This window comes from Hippopotamus amphibius, chromosome 9 (genome assembly GCF_030028045.1).
Source record: "Hippopotamus amphibius kiboko isolate mHipAmp2 chromosome 9, mHipAmp2.hap2, whole genome shotgun sequence".
NCBI lineage: Eukaryota > Metazoa > Chordata > Mammalia > Artiodactyla > Hippopotamidae > Hippopotamus > Hippopotamus amphibius.
The window spans coordinates 71,029,293-71,046,165 of NC_080194.1; the positions used below are offsets into that span (position 1 = coordinate 71,029,293).

Here is a 16,873-nt window from a genome sequence, read left to right on the forward strand (position 1 = left end):
ATCCAGGAGTGGAATTGCTGGATCATATGGTAGTTCTGTTTTTAGTTTTTGAGAAATCTCCATAATGTTTTCCACAGTGGCTGCACCAATTTTAATTGAAGTTTTTATTGAGATAATTGTAGTTCATCTGCAGTTGTAAAAAAATAATACAAAGATATCCTGGATACCTTTTTCCTCGTTTCCCCCAGTAGTAACATGTTCCGAAACTATAGTAAAAGAATAGATATCACAACTAGGATATGGACATTAGTATAATCCATTCATTTTATTCAGATTTCCCCAATTTTACTTGTACTTATTTGTATGTATGTGTGTGTACTTCTATGCTATTTTATCATCTGCATCCATTTAAGACAGAGACATTTCCATCACCACAAGCACCCCTCTCACTGCTCTTTTATAGCCACACCTACTTTCCTCCCACCCCTACCCCATCCCTAAACCCTGGCAACTACTAATCTGTTCTCCATTGCTAAAATGTGATTTCAAAAATGTTATATAAATGGAATCATATAGTAAGTAACCTTTGTGATTGGCTTTTTTCACTCAGCATAATTCTCTAGAGTTTCATTGGTATCATTAATTCATTCCTTTTTCTCACCATGTAGTATTCTGTGGCATTCTATTTACATAGCCATTCACCTGTTGAAAGACATCTGGACTGTTTCCAGTTTCTGGCTGTTATGAGTAAGGCTTCTATGAACATCTCTGTACAGGTTCCTGTGTAAACCTAAGTTTTCATTTCTGAGGGATAAATGCCCAAGAGTGCAGTCACTAGGTTGTACAGTAATTGCATGTTTAGTTTCATAAGAAAAGGCCCAACTGTTTTCCAGAAGGGCTGTACTATTTTTTGTGTCTGCCAGAAATGTATGGGTGATCCAGGGTCTCTGCATCTTTGCCAGCATTCAGAGTTGCCACTATTTTACATTTTAGCTCTTCTGATGGTTGTGTGGTGGTCGTATGGTTTTCATTTGCATTTCCCTGCTGGCCAGTGATGTTGAACATCTTTTCATGTGCTTATTTGCCATCTGTGTATCCTCTGCAGTGAAATATCTGTTCATATCTTTTGGCCATTTTCTAATTGGGTTGTTTGGTTTTTGTTTTTTGTTTTTTTTACTGTTGGGTTTTGAGAGTTCTTTATGTGCTCTAGATGCGAGGCTTTTGTTAGCTCTGTGGTTTGCAAATATCTTTTCATCCTTTTAACAGTGTTTCACAGAGCACGAGTTTGGATTTTGGTGAGGTCCAATTTTATCCTTTTGCCGGGGGTGCGGGGGTTGCGCTTTTGATATAAAGCTTGTGGTTTTCACCGCTGTGCTCCCCTGTTCTCAGAAGTTTGAGGGGGAGAGATGGTGATCTGGAGGGGAGAGACTGGGCTTGTCTGTGAGGTTTTAAGGCAGAGTTAGGGTCCGTGGGAAGGCTCTTGAAGGAAGCGGATTTCAGCTCACTATCAGCATGAGCTAGGGCCAAGGTTAGGGGATGAAGTGTGTTAGGAGTAAGTGGTGTCATCAGAGATCAAGCAGAGGCTGGCTGGTGTCCACGTGGACTCGGGGGAAGTGCGAGCATCAGATGGGGATGGGCCACTACCTCCTTTCTGTTCGCTTCTACCTCTAAGAATCTAGGCGGGTGGTATTTCAGTTACCCCCTGATTTGACACGTCTAACAAATATATCCCCCAGAGACTGTCCAGTCTGCGACATTTAGAAAGGCTTTGGGTGGCCATCTGGATTGTCACCACGTTGAGGCAGGTTATGCCAGGCTCCACAGGAGGTGGCCAGTGACGCCACAAGGTCCGCAGTTGTCCTGTCTTGGGGCACAAGGCACCAGGCCAGAGGCTTAAAGGGCCCAGGGTCAGGGTCAGGGTCTCTTCCTTGCCCTCTGTCCCCAGCCTGGGGGCCAGTGGCATGGACACCTGCCCCACCTCCACCCCAGCCTCCTCTTCTTCACTCAGATCGCCAAGGAGAATCCCTTTCTTTACAGCACTTAGGAGACTTAATTACCGCAGGCGAAGTCCTTTGAGGCCTTGGATGAAAGGCATGGGAGCCGTGCAAGCTTGATTAGGCATGTAGAACTCTGGACACAATTAGCTCCATGAGAGACTGGCCCTGCCTTTATCTGTCTCCAGTTCTGTGTGACTTACAGCAGCTAATTATTGAAATAAAAATTGCCTGACCACCCAGCGGCTGGAAAGAGGGCCCTAATATCTATTAAGTCTGCCTTTAATTATTGGAAATGGCGGCAGCTTCAGGCAGTTGGGGTTTTCCCATCGTTATGGGCCTTTTCCTTCACCTCTTTGAGACTTGGTACATGGAGAGGTAAGCAAAATTCTGCCAAAGCCACTTCTGTCTCCCTTACTTTCCACCTGGACATCCCTTTCTGGGACACCTTCGCTAACAAGCTTTGTCTGCTGCAAGCACCCCCTCCTGTCACCTCCCCCAAGGGGCTTTGCAATGCTTGCACTTTTGCAGACCTCCTGGCCCTTAATAGAGCTCTCTGAATTCCACTGTGTGTTTGTGTGCATGTGTGCATATGTGCGTGTGTGTGTGTGTGTGTGTGTGTGTGTGTGTGTGTGAACGTAAAGGCAGACCTCAGGCATGGATTATGTGAGACCCCACACCACCTGATGTTACAAAAGAGAAAACGGAGGCTGTGGAAGGAAACACAAGGAAGCTGAGGGCTCCTCTGAGCCCCAGCTCCTCCTCTCCATGAACACAGGGCCCTGGGCAGCTCTCGGAGGGCACAGCAATTGCCACCTTCACACATCTAGGAGTTAGGATTGAACTGTGGGATCGAGGGAGTTAGTGTTAAAACCAAGAGCCTTGCCATTTCCAGGAGCCTCGAACTGGTGCCTGCTTCTCTGCGGGGTTGGTTTTTCCCTCCAGCTCCCCCCCCCACCCCGTTCAGTGCTCCCCGCCTTGCAGCGTGGAGGCCTAACGCAGGAACCCCACGTAATTACAGGGTAAGCCTTGGACACCGCAGGGGATGTGTGATTAATCAGCCTCTCTCTCTCCACCCCTGATTATCTCATAATGTGGAACCAGAACAAACCCATAGAAAATCAGAAATCAATGCAAGGCTCTTGTGCACTTTTTACAGAGAATTGACACTCAAATAATCTGGGTTTCAGGTTTGACCCTTAAACTCGTTTTCTAGGGAGAAGGAAAGAGGGCCCTTTCAGTGGGGGCTGCACTGCAGAAATGACCGCTTCTCAAGGTGCTGTTCATGGAAAAACGGAGTCCCAGCAGACAGTCACCCTGAGGCCCCCGGTGGGTATGGCTACGGAGAACGCCACGTGGACTTGAGCCGCCGCATGGGAATATGGCATCCAGTGCAGAAGAGACGGGCGTGGGGAATACACAGACTGCACCGCTCAGGAGAGGCGTGTGGGCAAGCCCGAGTGCTCTCCTCTCCCTCTCCCCTGGTCAGCTCCTGCTCAGCCTTCCCTCCTTAGCTCAGGTGTCACCTCCTTCAGGACACCCAAGCTGGTATCCCTCTCTGCCCCTGAATTGTCTGTAAGCTGCTCTTTTGTGTTCCCTGTGCTGGAATCACCTGTAGATGTGTCTGTCCCTCTGACTGCATCTAGTCAAACTACTTGTCCCCAAGTCTCACCCTGGATCTTTTTTTTGGGGGAGGGGAGGGTGGGGAGAAGGAAGGATTAATTACTTGCAGCAAGTAAGGAGAACACCAGGGATCTTTTGCAATTTCTGCAAAATGGGGGAAGTTTTAAACTAAGGGTATATGCATATTCATAAGGGGGCTTGAGCAGAGGAGAATTCAATGTAGAATTGGGGCAGAGGTCAACAACAGAGTCCAAGCTTTAGTTGATTGAGGTCAGGAGGGTCGATATTATCATTCCACCCTCCACCTGGGTGGGGGCCTTAGCTCCTGGTGTCAGGACTTACTGAAGCTCAGGTTCTTTATGTCTCATGACAGAAAGAATTCAGTGAGAGACAAAGTTATAGGCAAGCAGTGTATTTATTTAGAGAGGTACACATTCCATAGATAGAATGCGGTCTGTCTCGAAAGGCTAGAGTGGCCCTGGGAGACGCACACTCCGCAGAGTGTGGGCCATCTCAGAAGATGAGAGGCCTCACCCTGGATCTTATAAAGCCTGTTAGATGGGAGAGAGAGAGTGAGATGATGAACCTGGGGAAAGGTTACTGGGAAGGTGAGATGTCCAGTCTGATGAGAAGACTCAAGGATGCACACACTGGTCCCTCTTCAGTCTGGAAGGGTATTGCCAGGGCAAATTGTTAGACTTATTTCCTGAGACCCCAAGGAGTAGAGCTGAGGCTTGTGGAAGGACGCTGAAAGGAGGCAGGTCCAGCTCCATGTCAGGAAGCATAGTCTCGCAGCCAGAGCTGTCCCTGGAGGTAGTGAGGTCCCCAGCTTTGGAGGTGGTGTGACCACCTGGTGGGGATGGGCCATGAACCTGCTGACCTCTGCCGGTACTTTCAATCTTAAGACAAGAAATGCCACATTTTCTGCCTCTGAGCTGACACCATTTGTAAAGGGGAATCAGTAGCTGGTGAATAGCTTTGGGAGGGGAGACTGTAGATGGATGAATTCGGACATCACAGCCCCCGTAACAGCTGCAGTTGGCTGCGGGCCGACTGCGTCCCCTGTCCTGCGTGTACTCAGCCCGGGGAGGGGTTGGCGCCCTGGTGGGAGCTCCCCTGGCTGGGATCAGTGGAGCAGCAACCACCGGCCCTTCGACGCCTGACCTGTGACAAGCCATCCAACAGAAAGGTGACGTGGCTTCTGTGGGCAGGGGCACCATCTGTCATCTGCCTGCCAGCCGCTGATTAGGGATGTCCCCACAGCCAGGCCGGGCACAGGGCCACGAGCTTCCCGAGGAAGGCCTTTCCCTGGCCCACAGTGCTGGCTTTCTGCGGGGGGACACTTGGAGATGAAGCTGTAAAAGCCCAGGTCAGGTGCTAACTCGGTGGATCGGAAGAATTAATACTGCTTAAACTACAAAATGAAAGAACAAACAGAGCATTTAAGCAAATTAGGATCAGGGGTGACCTTTGTGAGACGCAGTACAGGTTCTGATTAAAGGCTTGAGCCTGAGGGTCACACAGACCCAGGTTTGAATGCTCGCTCTGCCCATTCTTTGCTGTGGTCCTCTGGGCAAGGCACGGAACCTCTCAACTCCCAGTTTCTTTTACCTGTCAAATGAGGATGCTTCAGGTGCATGGTGAGGATAAAATGAGGGAATGCATGTAAAGACCTTGCCCTTAGCCACTCGTATTATAGGCACTGTGTTACCATTTTAAGAGGTAAGAGATTCCCTAATGTGACAGATCATGGAAATGTGGTCTGGGGGCTACCACAGGGAGCACAGAGCAACCAGATTCCAGTCTTGGCATTTTGTGTGAACTTAAGCATCCCTTTGCTACTCCAAGCCTCAGTTTCCAAATCTGTAAAGTGGGGATCACGGTGCCTACCTCTTTGGTTTGTTCATAGCCCAGCACATAGACTAGGTGCCTCTTTCCCCAGCATTCTCCTTCATGTCACACGGGCGTTGAAAACAAAGGACTTGCAAAAGGAAACTTTGAAGGACTAAGGAAAGTAAAAATTTATGATGACTTTATGCCCACATACAGATACTGCCTAGGACTTATATTTTGCAGAACACATTTTAGCTCTGAAATGTTTATGGGCCCTTTTTGACACACTAAGAACTAAAAATATCACCCTGTGCTTATGTTAAGGAAAACTTATAAAACTTTAGTCCAGTAGGAATTCAGTCAGTTTCCTGGCTTGACTCTGGTCATTTCTGAGGTTACAAGGAAACCCAGGGAGGTAACAGCCCCCGTCTCCCTGAGGCTTTGGCAAGGGCAAAGGGTCTTCGGCAGGGCTGTACGTCTGATGACGCCTCCCTGTGAGTGCTCCAGGCCCCTGTCCCTCATAAATATTGCTGGAGCCCATGTGAAGGGCCCAGGTTGGCTTCTTGAGTTTCTCCCAAACACCAAAAGCTTTGTTTCCCCATCGCCTCTTCTCTCCCCGAGTCCCACGTCCTTGCCTTTCTTCCAGGCCAGCTCCTGGCCCCAGAAAACCATCTAGAGGACATGCTCCCCTGGGATTGCCAGACCCAGGCTTTCTGCCACCTGCACTTTTACATGTCACTGTCCACTTATGTTGTCATCGTTCACGGAAGTGCCTTTTTATTTTTTCTACCAGGCTGCGCACGCCTCACCTCTTAAGCTTGATCTGAGACGTCTTTCCCTCTCTGAATTCTGGACTCAGGAAGTCTGTTCCTAGCCTCCCTCACCCCTCCCACTTTCATCCAGGCTATGACCTGGAATAGTCTTTTTCAGACTATAGATGGAAAATCCATCCACGATTCTATTTTAGTTGAATAGAATAAGATAGAAAATATCAGAATCCACCCTTGAGGAAAGGTTAGGCATGATTTTGAAATTTTTGTTTTAGTTAGAAATTTGTAGACTTGTGTGTGTGAAATGAATGTATTTTTACTAGAGGTTGGAGAAAATGGGTAAGTCACAGATCTAGACTTTTTTTTCCTCTCCTTACCTCAAAATCATCTGGCCTGGCTCACTTTTCCTTGACCTTCTTTGGTCATGGTTTAGATGTCACTTTCTCTGGGCAGTGGTCCCTTAATCATCTCTCCACCCTTGGCCCACCTGACCTAAGTTAGGGGCCACTCTGATGTCCCTCCCCTGCCTCTCTCCCTGTCTGACTTGCCTTCTGTCTAGAAGCTCCAAGGAGTAGGAAGCTCATTTGTCTTGTCCACTGAAGCCTCACACAAGGCTTGGAAAGTCGGGTAGGAAGTCAGTGCTGGGGGGAGGTGGGGAAGGGGGAAGAAGGGGAGAGGAGGGGAGGGAACAGGGCAGCCTCGTGTCTTGCCTCTGTGCATCTTCCACTGCACTTGAGAGAAGAGTCTTTAGCAATTATATACCAAATGAATTAACCTCTGGTACTGGGTGTGCAATACCTTTTCTCAGGTTTAAACTTTTTTTTTCTGATTCTAATCTAGACCCTGACATTTGGAAGCCGTGTGATTTAGAGCAAATCACTTAATCTCTTTGAGCTTGTTATCTCATTTGTGAAATAAGAGTAAATAAGAGAAAATATAAAATAAGAGGATAATATCTAACCTGCATAGTTGTTGTAGGGATTAGAAACAACATGTACAGAGGAGCTGGCATGAGTAGGTGTTTAACAGTCGTTTTATTGCACTGCCTCTTTTCCTATCACTACCATGTGTCTCCAGGCGTCCCCACATTCACACACCTGTTCAAACCTTCCAGATCTATCTGAACCAGTTCCATGTAAGAGAAAAAAAAATGTGGGTTTTAGAATCACTGGGTTCAGGTTCCAGTGCTGTCACTTCCTGGCTGTGTGAACCTGTCAACCAGCTGACGTTGAGTCAGCTCTCTATGAGAAGTACCTCGGGTTCTCATTGGTCTGTGTCGGAAGCACCAGGCACAGCACTCCATGCAGACATGATTCTTCCCTTCTCTTGTCCAGAGCCCGCTCTCCTTCCCTGTAAACAGACCAAAAGTGGCCCCCATGTCAGCATAAGGATAAAGTTATGCTGTGGTTCATGCTCTATCAAAGCACTCATCATTGATGGTCCCTGCGGCTGACACCCCAGAGAGACGGGAGCTGCCCCCACAGGGCTTACGCCCTGCTCATCTCTGGGCCCCAGGCCCAGCACAAGACTGGTCTGTAACAGGCTGTGGAAATGAATGTCTCTGCAAAGAGTCTGCTCAGGGCTTCCCTGGAGAAGAGTTTCAGCAGGCAGTAGAGGCTGTGTGTCTGGGAGAGTCGCGTTGGGGTGGTGAGAGGAAGCGGAGGGAGGGTCAGGAAGGGTCAGGTGGGGAACCCAGAGGTCAGCAGGGTAAGGAGGGACTGACTTGTGTAGGCATGGACCTATGCAGGTGCTTCTGTCCCCAGGCCCACCGGTGAGGGTTGCGGGGGCTGAGCTGGCACCCTTCCCCAGCACTGCTCCCGCCCCTCCGGGGTCTCAGCATCACTGTGCTGCAGACTCTCGCTCCAAGAGGAGCTTTTCAACACCGTCACTTCCGTCATCCCAACCTCTGCTTTCTCTCTCAATTAAATGCCAATGTGAGTGTGAACCATGACCGATCTCCCATCTGTTCACAAAAAGTAAACATTTACTGAATTACTATTGATATATTAAGACTAAAATGGAAAAAGTGAAAAGGAAATAAGAGCAAAGCACGTGTTCTCCTTGCCTCTGCTTTGTAACAGGGAAGCCATGAATTTGTAAAGACTGAGCCTTTGCCTTGAAGCCAGTGTCTTCAGTCAACAGGTACATACTGAAAAGAGACACGGTCATCCACCAATTTAACAGCCTAAAATCTGTCTCAGACATTAACACGTGTTTCTGAGGGGATGTTCCTTCTCCAGTTATGACTGACATCTAGCTGGAGCCTTTGGAAGTAAGCCTTTCAGAAATGAAATGTGGGTGTTTTCTGATGATAGTAATGGCTAACACATATTAAGCATCCATTATGTATCAGGGATCATAAGTACCGGGGACATGTATTTTTTTTTAATTTAGTGAAGTATAGTTGATTTACAATGTTGTGTTTAATTTCTGCTATACCGCAAAGTGACTCAGTTATACGTATATATGTTTTTTCATATTCTTTTCCATTATGTTTTATCACAGAATATTGAATGTAGTTCCCTGTGCTATAGAGTAGGACATTGTTGTTTATGTATTAATTCATTTCATCCTCAGAACAACCTAAGAGGTTGGCACTATTTTAAAGATGAGGAAACTGAAGCACAGAGAGGCTAAATAACTTGCCCAAGGTCACACAGCTGCTAAGTGGTAGACACATACTTCAAACCCAGGCTGCCTTTGAAATTTAAAAAGAATACATCCAAGCAATGCCTTTAATTCAATCTTAGATGTTCCTAGTATCCATAACCCAAATTTAACTACCCATATTTTATATTACTTAAGATTTAAGAAAGGATGAAGTAGCTGCCAAGTAATTTTATCTGTTCATTCACTCAGCAGACATTTTGTGAGCACCAGGGATGCCAGGCCTGCCCTCAGGGTACTGCAGGCGAGTGGAAATGCAGATGTGAAGACAGACCATCTAGTTAGCCGGATGTTCTGTGATGGAGCAGCATGCACAAAGGTGTGCAGGCCACAGAAGTAAGGTCCAGGAAAGTGGCTCAGGATGTGGAAGTAAGGTGGACCAGATGGAGAAGAGCCTTCCATTTTGACCAAGAAACTGGAATTCATCTGGAAGGCTCCACAGGGCTGCCAGAGGGGCAAAGGCAGGCAATGGCATGATGTGGGCTTAGGAAGTTCATCTGGCACAGTTCATAAAGGCAACACCATCTAGAGGTTATACCCATCTGCTGAGTTCAATCACCTGGGTCGGAACTGTGGCTCCAGCACTCAAGAGCTGTGTAACCTTGGGTGGAGTAGTTGACCTCACACTTTCTCATCTATAATTTGCAGAGAATCATAGTACCTTGTATCACTGGACTGAGTGAGGATTAAAATGTTATCACATATAATTATAGTAAAAGTAAACACTCAATAAGTATTAGCTACTAAAAATAATAGTATGTTGGCCATTATTATTAATACCATTATTAACATTATGAATTATTAGTGACCAATTAGTATTAAAATTAATTGAATGATTATTACTATTATCACCATCATTATTGTCACTTGAAGGGATGGGTAGGAGGTGAAGGGCCAGAGGGCACACAGGCGAGGCAGCAGTCCCCATAAATCCTCATCCAAATTAGGCTGAGCAGTGCTTTGGGTCAAAAGCCAGTATTGGGTCACGATATCAATTTAGGGAGTTATAATCAGCCTTTCCCAAAACAATGAAAGAGAATGAAATAGGAAATAGAGTGCCCTGCTCATCATGCAGTAACTTTTGTGAATCTTTTGTTTCTGTTTCATACATAAAAACACACTCACATACATAAATGTGTGTACCAGGTCACAATGACAGATGTTTTTCATATTATGGATTTTAGACAAAAAAATTTACAGACGCTGGAGTAGAAGTTATCAGCACCTGTCTTGCCTATGGTCCTGCCCCTCAGACACTCAGAGGACCATTGCCTTGTCAGCCAGTGCCAGGAGGCCTAGCATCAAGAAGGCAGAGCTCAGGTCCCTGGAGCCCCAGTAAGATGATTTGATCTCTGTGTATCCTCTGTGTACCCCTCATCCCAGCACTAATTTCCAGGGGTATTTTGAGAATTGGGTTCCCCCAAATGTCACTTATTTATTTTAACTGGCTCTAATTACAACCCTAAGGCACTGTGGTCTGTCTAGTCATGCTGGCTTTGCCACTAGCTCACCATGTGGCCTTGGGCTGGAGATGGTATGGCTCTGAATTACCATTACCCCATGTATAAAATGGGGGTGAATATAGTTGTCTTGTATACTCCATGGTTATTTTGAGGCACCAATAAAGTCACAAATGTTTGCACTCTTGAAGATCATGGGGAACTATGTAGAGGGAAGTCTGCAGCAGACACTCAGGACCCATGGTAAATCCCAAAGACAGCAAGTGGTAACCTCAGACATTCCCTTGTCGAGAAAGTGATGCAGTTTTCTAGGTTAAGACATATGGCCCCATTTGAGTGTGTGTAGAGAGTGTGTCTCTTTGACAGGCCAGACAGAGGTTGCATTGGAGCCTAGCTAAGGCCTGCCCTGGGAAGGGCCCTTGAGGTCTTGGGAGGGAAGAGAGCATCTTCAGCCCAAAGGGATACTGATACCTTTGATGTCCATGATCAGAGGCAGAAACCCCTAGCCCTTAGAACAAAACTGACCCATCAGTGTGTTTAGTTTGGCCTCCATATAATAATGGATAACATTTAAAAATCATACATTTTACATCCAAGTCCAAATTTCCAGCTTGTCTTACAAATTCACGAGACCCCCTACACTCCTATGTTACAGCATTGGCGGGCACTGAACTCCCACTGCCCCGTTGGAAAGGCCCACCCTCTTTGTTGGTCAGAAGCCCCACACTAGGCACTGAGACTCCTTGATGACAGCTCTTGCTCTGTTGTTTCTCTAATAGGACAGTGATACAGTAGAACATTTTGTATACCCATGTTGCTCTGAAAAGTGGAACAATGAAAGAACTGAGAAGGTTCTATGTTTCGAGAAAGAGCTCTCATCATCCTTTGTGCAGGATATTCTGCTTTCCTCTTGTGCTGACCTCCTGGCTCTTGAAGGGGGCTACGTTTGCTACCCCGGAGCCAAAGGAAGACATTTGGAAAGAGAAAGAGGGTGTCATAACAGCTTTAAAAAATAAAGTGTCAGTCTAGGGCAAAAGGGTCAAGATGGGGAAAAGAGGAGAAAGGGAGATTAGGAGCTTCCCACCAGCAGGACACCCTGGCAAACCCGACATACGTGGCAGGTGCTGCAGCTTCCCCATGGTGCCTCCAATGAGATGGATGAGGCTGGAGGTGAGGGGGTTCTCTGATCAGCATAGTAGTCCAGAGCCAGCCTTCCTGGAAGGACACTTCTGTGTGGTGAGAGGGAGAGGCCTCACGGGAGCATAGTAAAATTGGAAAAACTCAGGCTTTAGAGCCAAACAGACCCGGTTTCAGATCCTGGCTTCGATACTCACCACCTAAGTTACCCTGATGGCGGCTTGGAACCTCAGTTTTCTCATCTGTCAGATGGAGGTTGGTTGGCTGTTTACTTAAATATGTATTAGAGGCACCAGACTTCACTTTAGGTGCAATAGATCAGGAGTGAGCAAAACAGGGAAGGCCCCTACTCTCATGGTGCTTACGTATTAGTGCAAGAAAACAGACAATAAGCAGGTGATTATTTAGTTATCTGGTGGTGATAACTGTGGATTGATTGTTTATACCGTGGCTCACTTCCAAAAAAGGTTGGAGACTAATAATATCTCGAGACAAGTGACAATTTAATGAGATAATATATGCAACGTGCTTATACCCCAGTGCCTGAATATCGTGGTTCATGTCACAGATTCTTAAAGAGCCCCTGTTCTGTGTGAGGGCCTGTTCCAGCCGGAGGCCTGATGGGAACACACACGTGATTCGCATCTAGCGGGGATAGGGAACACTGGGGCCCTCTGGCCTTTGCTGTCGGCTTCCTTGATAGGCATCACTGGAGGCGAGGCTGAGGCATCTTCACAGGGGACGGGTCGCGCAGCAGGAAGAGAAAGGGTTCATCATTACAGGCCTTGGGCGCAAGCCCCCCAGTGCTACTCATGGCCACGTGGCCATGGAGCCACGCCCTCGGGCCCCTCGTGCACAGTGCTGCAGCGAGAATCGAGGTCCGGGCTGGACCCAGGGATTGCCTCTCCCTCCGGGGGCCAGACCTGACGCCCCTTCTTTGGTTTCTCGGGCTCCAGACCACTCGGCCCTGAGTGCGGCGAGGACCCTGTTCGTGGATGCAGAGGAGCGCGGGCCGGAGGCCATGGACGCGAAGGAGAGGAAGCCGTACCGCTCGCTGACCCGGCGCCGCGACGCCGAGCGCCGCTACACCAGCTCGTCCGCCGACAGCGAGGAGGGCAAGGCCCCGCAGAAGTCCTACAGCTCCAGCGAGACCCTCAAGGCCTACGACCAGGACGCACGCCTCGCCTATGGCAGCCGCGTCAAGGACGTGGTGCCGCAGGAGGCCGAGGAGTTCTGCCGCGCAGGTGAGGGCGGCGCGGGGCGCGCGAGTGTGCCCGGGGGCCTGGGCGCACGGGAGCAGGACCCTGGGCCCAGCCGGCTGGAGGGCGCGGCGTCCACGCCGGCTCTCAGCTGTTTGGGCACCTCGGTGAGGTCAGAGCCTGCCCTGCAGTTCCTTCTTAGTGCATTCATTTCCACGCTTACCCCTCTTGTGGGCGTGCTGAGGCGGTTAGGAGCTGGCCGTGGCTCCGGGTCAGACTGCCTGGGGTCGAGTTCTGACCACCACGGGCTCTCCCCTAAGCCCCGCTGTTAGATGGCCGTGAATCCTGGCTCCTGCACTGACTTCATGAGGACGAATGAGATGGGGTGCTTACGAGGTAAGTGTGCTGACGCCATGCCGCTCCCACAAGCTTGGATCCACAGGAAAGGTGCCCTGTTAACAAGGCTGCCTCTCGCGCTTTAAAGACGAGGGGTCTTCAGCTCTTTCCTGTTTGTGGTTGACACCTCAAACATCAGACAGACCTGATTGGAATTCCGGCTCTGCCATTTTTACTCCCCTCAGTGTCTTCTGCTGGGCAATGGGACCGCAGGGATGCCTTCTAACTGTCAGGTGGTGGGGACGATGGGTGAGGACTGTACGGAGAGCGCTTGACACTCGCACAGAGCAGGTGCTTTAGAGATGCTGCCTGCTACGGATTGTCATCTCGGGGTCTCAGTGAGGGGGAGGGACAAACGGTGTCAAAGCCTTCCTCCAGCTCTGTGCTGCCCATGCTTCATAAAGCTCAGCGAGCCCTGCCAGCCCCAGCTTGGCCTGGATGCCACCCTAGCACACGAGACTCCAGAAGGAGCCCCTCTTCTCTTTATAACTAACAAACAAGAAGCATTCTCAGCTCATAAGCAGCTATGGGCATTGCAGCTTACAAAGTTCTCTCCCTCCCATTACCTCCCTGGAGCCTCAGAAATCCTGTGAGGGTAGCAAAGTTCTCTCCTCCCACCTTCCCTCTCCCTTCATCCGTCCCCCAGAGAGCTACCAGGGTGTGTCTGTCTGATTATTTGACTAACTTTCTCTGAGCACCTACGCTGTGCCAGGCTGGCCACGGAGCTGACTAGGACCCTGGGGGGCACAGGGACTCCTGGTAAGAGCAACGCACATGATTGGGAGAGGGCGCCATCTCTGCTGGCTCCCCTCCTGCCTTGCTGCCAGTTCCTTCTTCCTTCCTTTGCAGGCTTGTCCTCTTCAGGCCTGGCCCTGGTTGCAGGATCCTTCAGAGCATGGGCATTCACCTCTTCTCTCTTCTTTCTCTGCTTTTCACATTTATGCTCCTCTGCAAACCTCTCCCCTGAGCTCCCGCCCCAATACCCCGCCTTCTGCCTCTGTGCTCCCAGAACACTCTCCATGGATCCCCCCGTTTATGGCTTTAGCCCTTCATCATGGTCTGGGTTGTGTCTCCCCCGCGTGACGGTGAGCTCTGTGAAGTCAGACACCACACCCTGCTCATTGCTCTACGTCAGTAAAGGCCCAGGGCCAGCTTGGATTGGGTTACATGTGGTGCTACCTGATTTTAAGTCCATTTCCCAGATCAGTGGTTTAACTAGACTCTGATCCTTGGGACCTTCATCTGCCTGTTCTTCCTCATCCCCCAAAACACTCATGGGAATGTTAGAAATAAGGAAGAGGCTGTCCTTGGATGGACACTGAGTCATGCGGAGGCTGTGTTTCCCATGGAGGTCGGTATCCCCTTTGTCCCTCAAATGCTGATTCCTGCGTGAACTCCCCTCAACCGTGTCTTCCCGGCCTCTATCCCGGGCACAGCCAGGTTTTGCGGGGGCTTCGAGAGACCTGTCCGCCGCCCAGCCTTGGCTGTGTGCTTGGCTGCCTGGGTTACTCTAAAACCTGCTGGTTCCTGTCACAGCCCCCCTGGTGTGAGGAAGCACAAGGCAGAGCCCACTTCCTTGTGCGAGGCCCACTTTCTCAGCCAGTCACCATCTTCTTCACGTTCTTGCTCCAGGCTTTCCTGATCTGGCTGGAAAGGAACATCTGGTCCTGGGGAGCCATGGGCACCTCATGGACCAGGCTTCTGCCCTGCTTGGGAGCACTCCTTGCTGGCAGGCCCTCCCTGGACTGGATGATGAGAGCTGAAGCCCTCTGTCCAATTTAGCAGACATGTCTTGAGCCCCTCCTGGGTACTGGGTTGCATTCTCGGCCCAGGGATTTGGGAATGAACGTGATGCGGTCCCTGCCCCTGTGGAGCCATGTCCAGCAGAGGACCCAGGCCCTTCAGTTCTGCTCTGCAGGATGCCCAGGGCCGAGGACTCTCAGAGGCAGCTTGGAGGAAGAAGCAATTACTCCCACACGGGGTGTAGGATTAGGGGAGACTTCTCAGAGGAGGGGCCATTTGAGTTGGGCCTTCCATAGAGGTGTGAAGGGTTTGGGCTAGTGGGGAGAGTGCAGAGGAAAGGCCTGGGCTCACACCACAGTGAGCTCAAAGGACAAACGTGAGTAGGGGGCCAGGCTTCTGGTGGGGAGGTACCCCCCTCAGCACCCTAACCCAGCTCCCCTGCCTTCCTTCCTAGGCACCAACTTCAGCCTGCGTGAGCTGGGACTGGGGGAGGTGACTCCCCCGCATGGGACCCTCTACCGGACAGACATCGGCCTCCCCCACTGCGGCTACTCCATGGGGGCCAGCTCCGAGGCCGACCTGGAGGCCGACACTGTGCTGTCCCCTGAGCACCCTGTGCGGCTGTGGGGCCGCAGCACGCGGTCAGGGCGCAGCTCCTGCCTGTCCAGCCGGGCCAACTCCAACCTCACGCTCACCGACACGGAGCACGAGAACACGGAGACCGGTGAGTGGCCCACTTGGCCTGTGCCTGGCGCCTGGGTTGCGGGGCCGGGGTTTTAATTATGGAATTGATTTTCTGCTCCATCACTTGGGGCTCTGGTGAAGTCGGTGGAAAATTGCTTTGCTCTTAGTGGTCAAAAGGCAGAGCCTCTTGCACGGTCGCATGAAATACCCGCCCATGGGTAACAGGCCAGAGTTGGGTCACTGCTCTTTTATTCCAGATTAGGGAGGTGGCTAAGGGGCAGGGATATTGCCTGCACGGTGCCTGTGTGGGGGGGAGCAGAGGGGCCAGAGGAGTGTGGTAGCCCATCCCCCACAGCTTGTCCTGTAGGGCGTCCGCCGTGCCGGGTCGTGCAGAACTCTGCCCTCGCAGCCTCCAGGTGCCCAACTACCCTGGGTACCCGCCGTGGGCGCTGCGCCACCCCAGGATCTTGTGCTGTTTGGAGGATAGCTTTTACACAAAAACTGTCACGTTGCAGTAACTTAAAACTCGTGTTTTTGCTCCAGCTTTCCCGTGATCTCATCTGCAGATCCAAGGAAGTGCTGGCTGTGAACTCTGTTCCACTGCGCTCTCTGCAGCCCTCTGCCAAGGCCGGAGAGGTGCTGTGAAAGAAAAATGACAGCTCGTTCGCACACCTCCTTTTCGTGGGGAAGGAGAGGGAGCCAGGTTTCAGGATGTCCCTCCTTACTCTCAGACCCTGTTGGCAGATCTCTGAGGGGCTCTGTGTTAGATGCAGTCCTGCAGTGGGCCACATGCTGTGGGAATCTCCCTCTCTGCGGTACCTTGTGCCCCGCAGTCTCTGGGCAGCTTGTGGACGAGGTCCAGACGGAAGAGGAGGGTCCTGCTGGGGTCGGGCAGCAAAGACTTAGGGAGGGCGGCAGAGACCAGGACAGCCCCTTTGCCCAGGGGAGGGCTTTGCTTCTCAGAGGTCCAGTGCGGGAGTCTGCTGGCCCTGCCACACTAGAGGTGGCAAGGGGGGTGTGGGGAGAAGAGCTGAATGAAAACCAAAAGAACCAAGCCGGGTACCAGTGCCCCCGACTGGTTTCCGGCTGTAAATGCAAGATCCTATGATTCCTCCCCAGGATCTGGGGGGAGTTGGGGAGCGGGGGTTGGGGGTGGAGGTGGAGACCTGGGGAATCCACCTCCACCCCCCAACCCCAGCTCCAAGGTGAAGGCTTACATAAGTTAGTCTCTGAAAAGGATGCTCCAGTGGATTATGTATGACACAGCCCCAGATTTGGGGTCACGCAGCAGTCTAGGTGAGGACAGGGTCAGGTGGAGAAATGCATCCCCTACAGGAGTCAAGTGCAGCAGAATTGCAAATATTTGTTCCACCCCTGGTACTAGAGAACTTGGAGTTTTTCCTAGGGACCCTGTGCACCTTTTTGAG

General features: G+C 50.4%; 1 protein-coding gene across 1 annotated transcript in view; it reads left to right on the plus strand.

The window, feature by feature from the left end:
* Positions 1 to 16,873, plus strand: part of TENM4 (teneurin transmembrane protein 4) — a 732,935-nt gene that overhangs the window by 339,791 nt on the left and 376,271 nt on the right. The window contains 2 exon segments of the mRNA XM_057747430.1: positions 12,381 to 12,668; positions 15,217 to 15,486. Of these exon segments, the coding sequence (XP_057603413.1) occupies positions 12,381 to 12,668; positions 15,217 to 15,486 (558 nt within the window).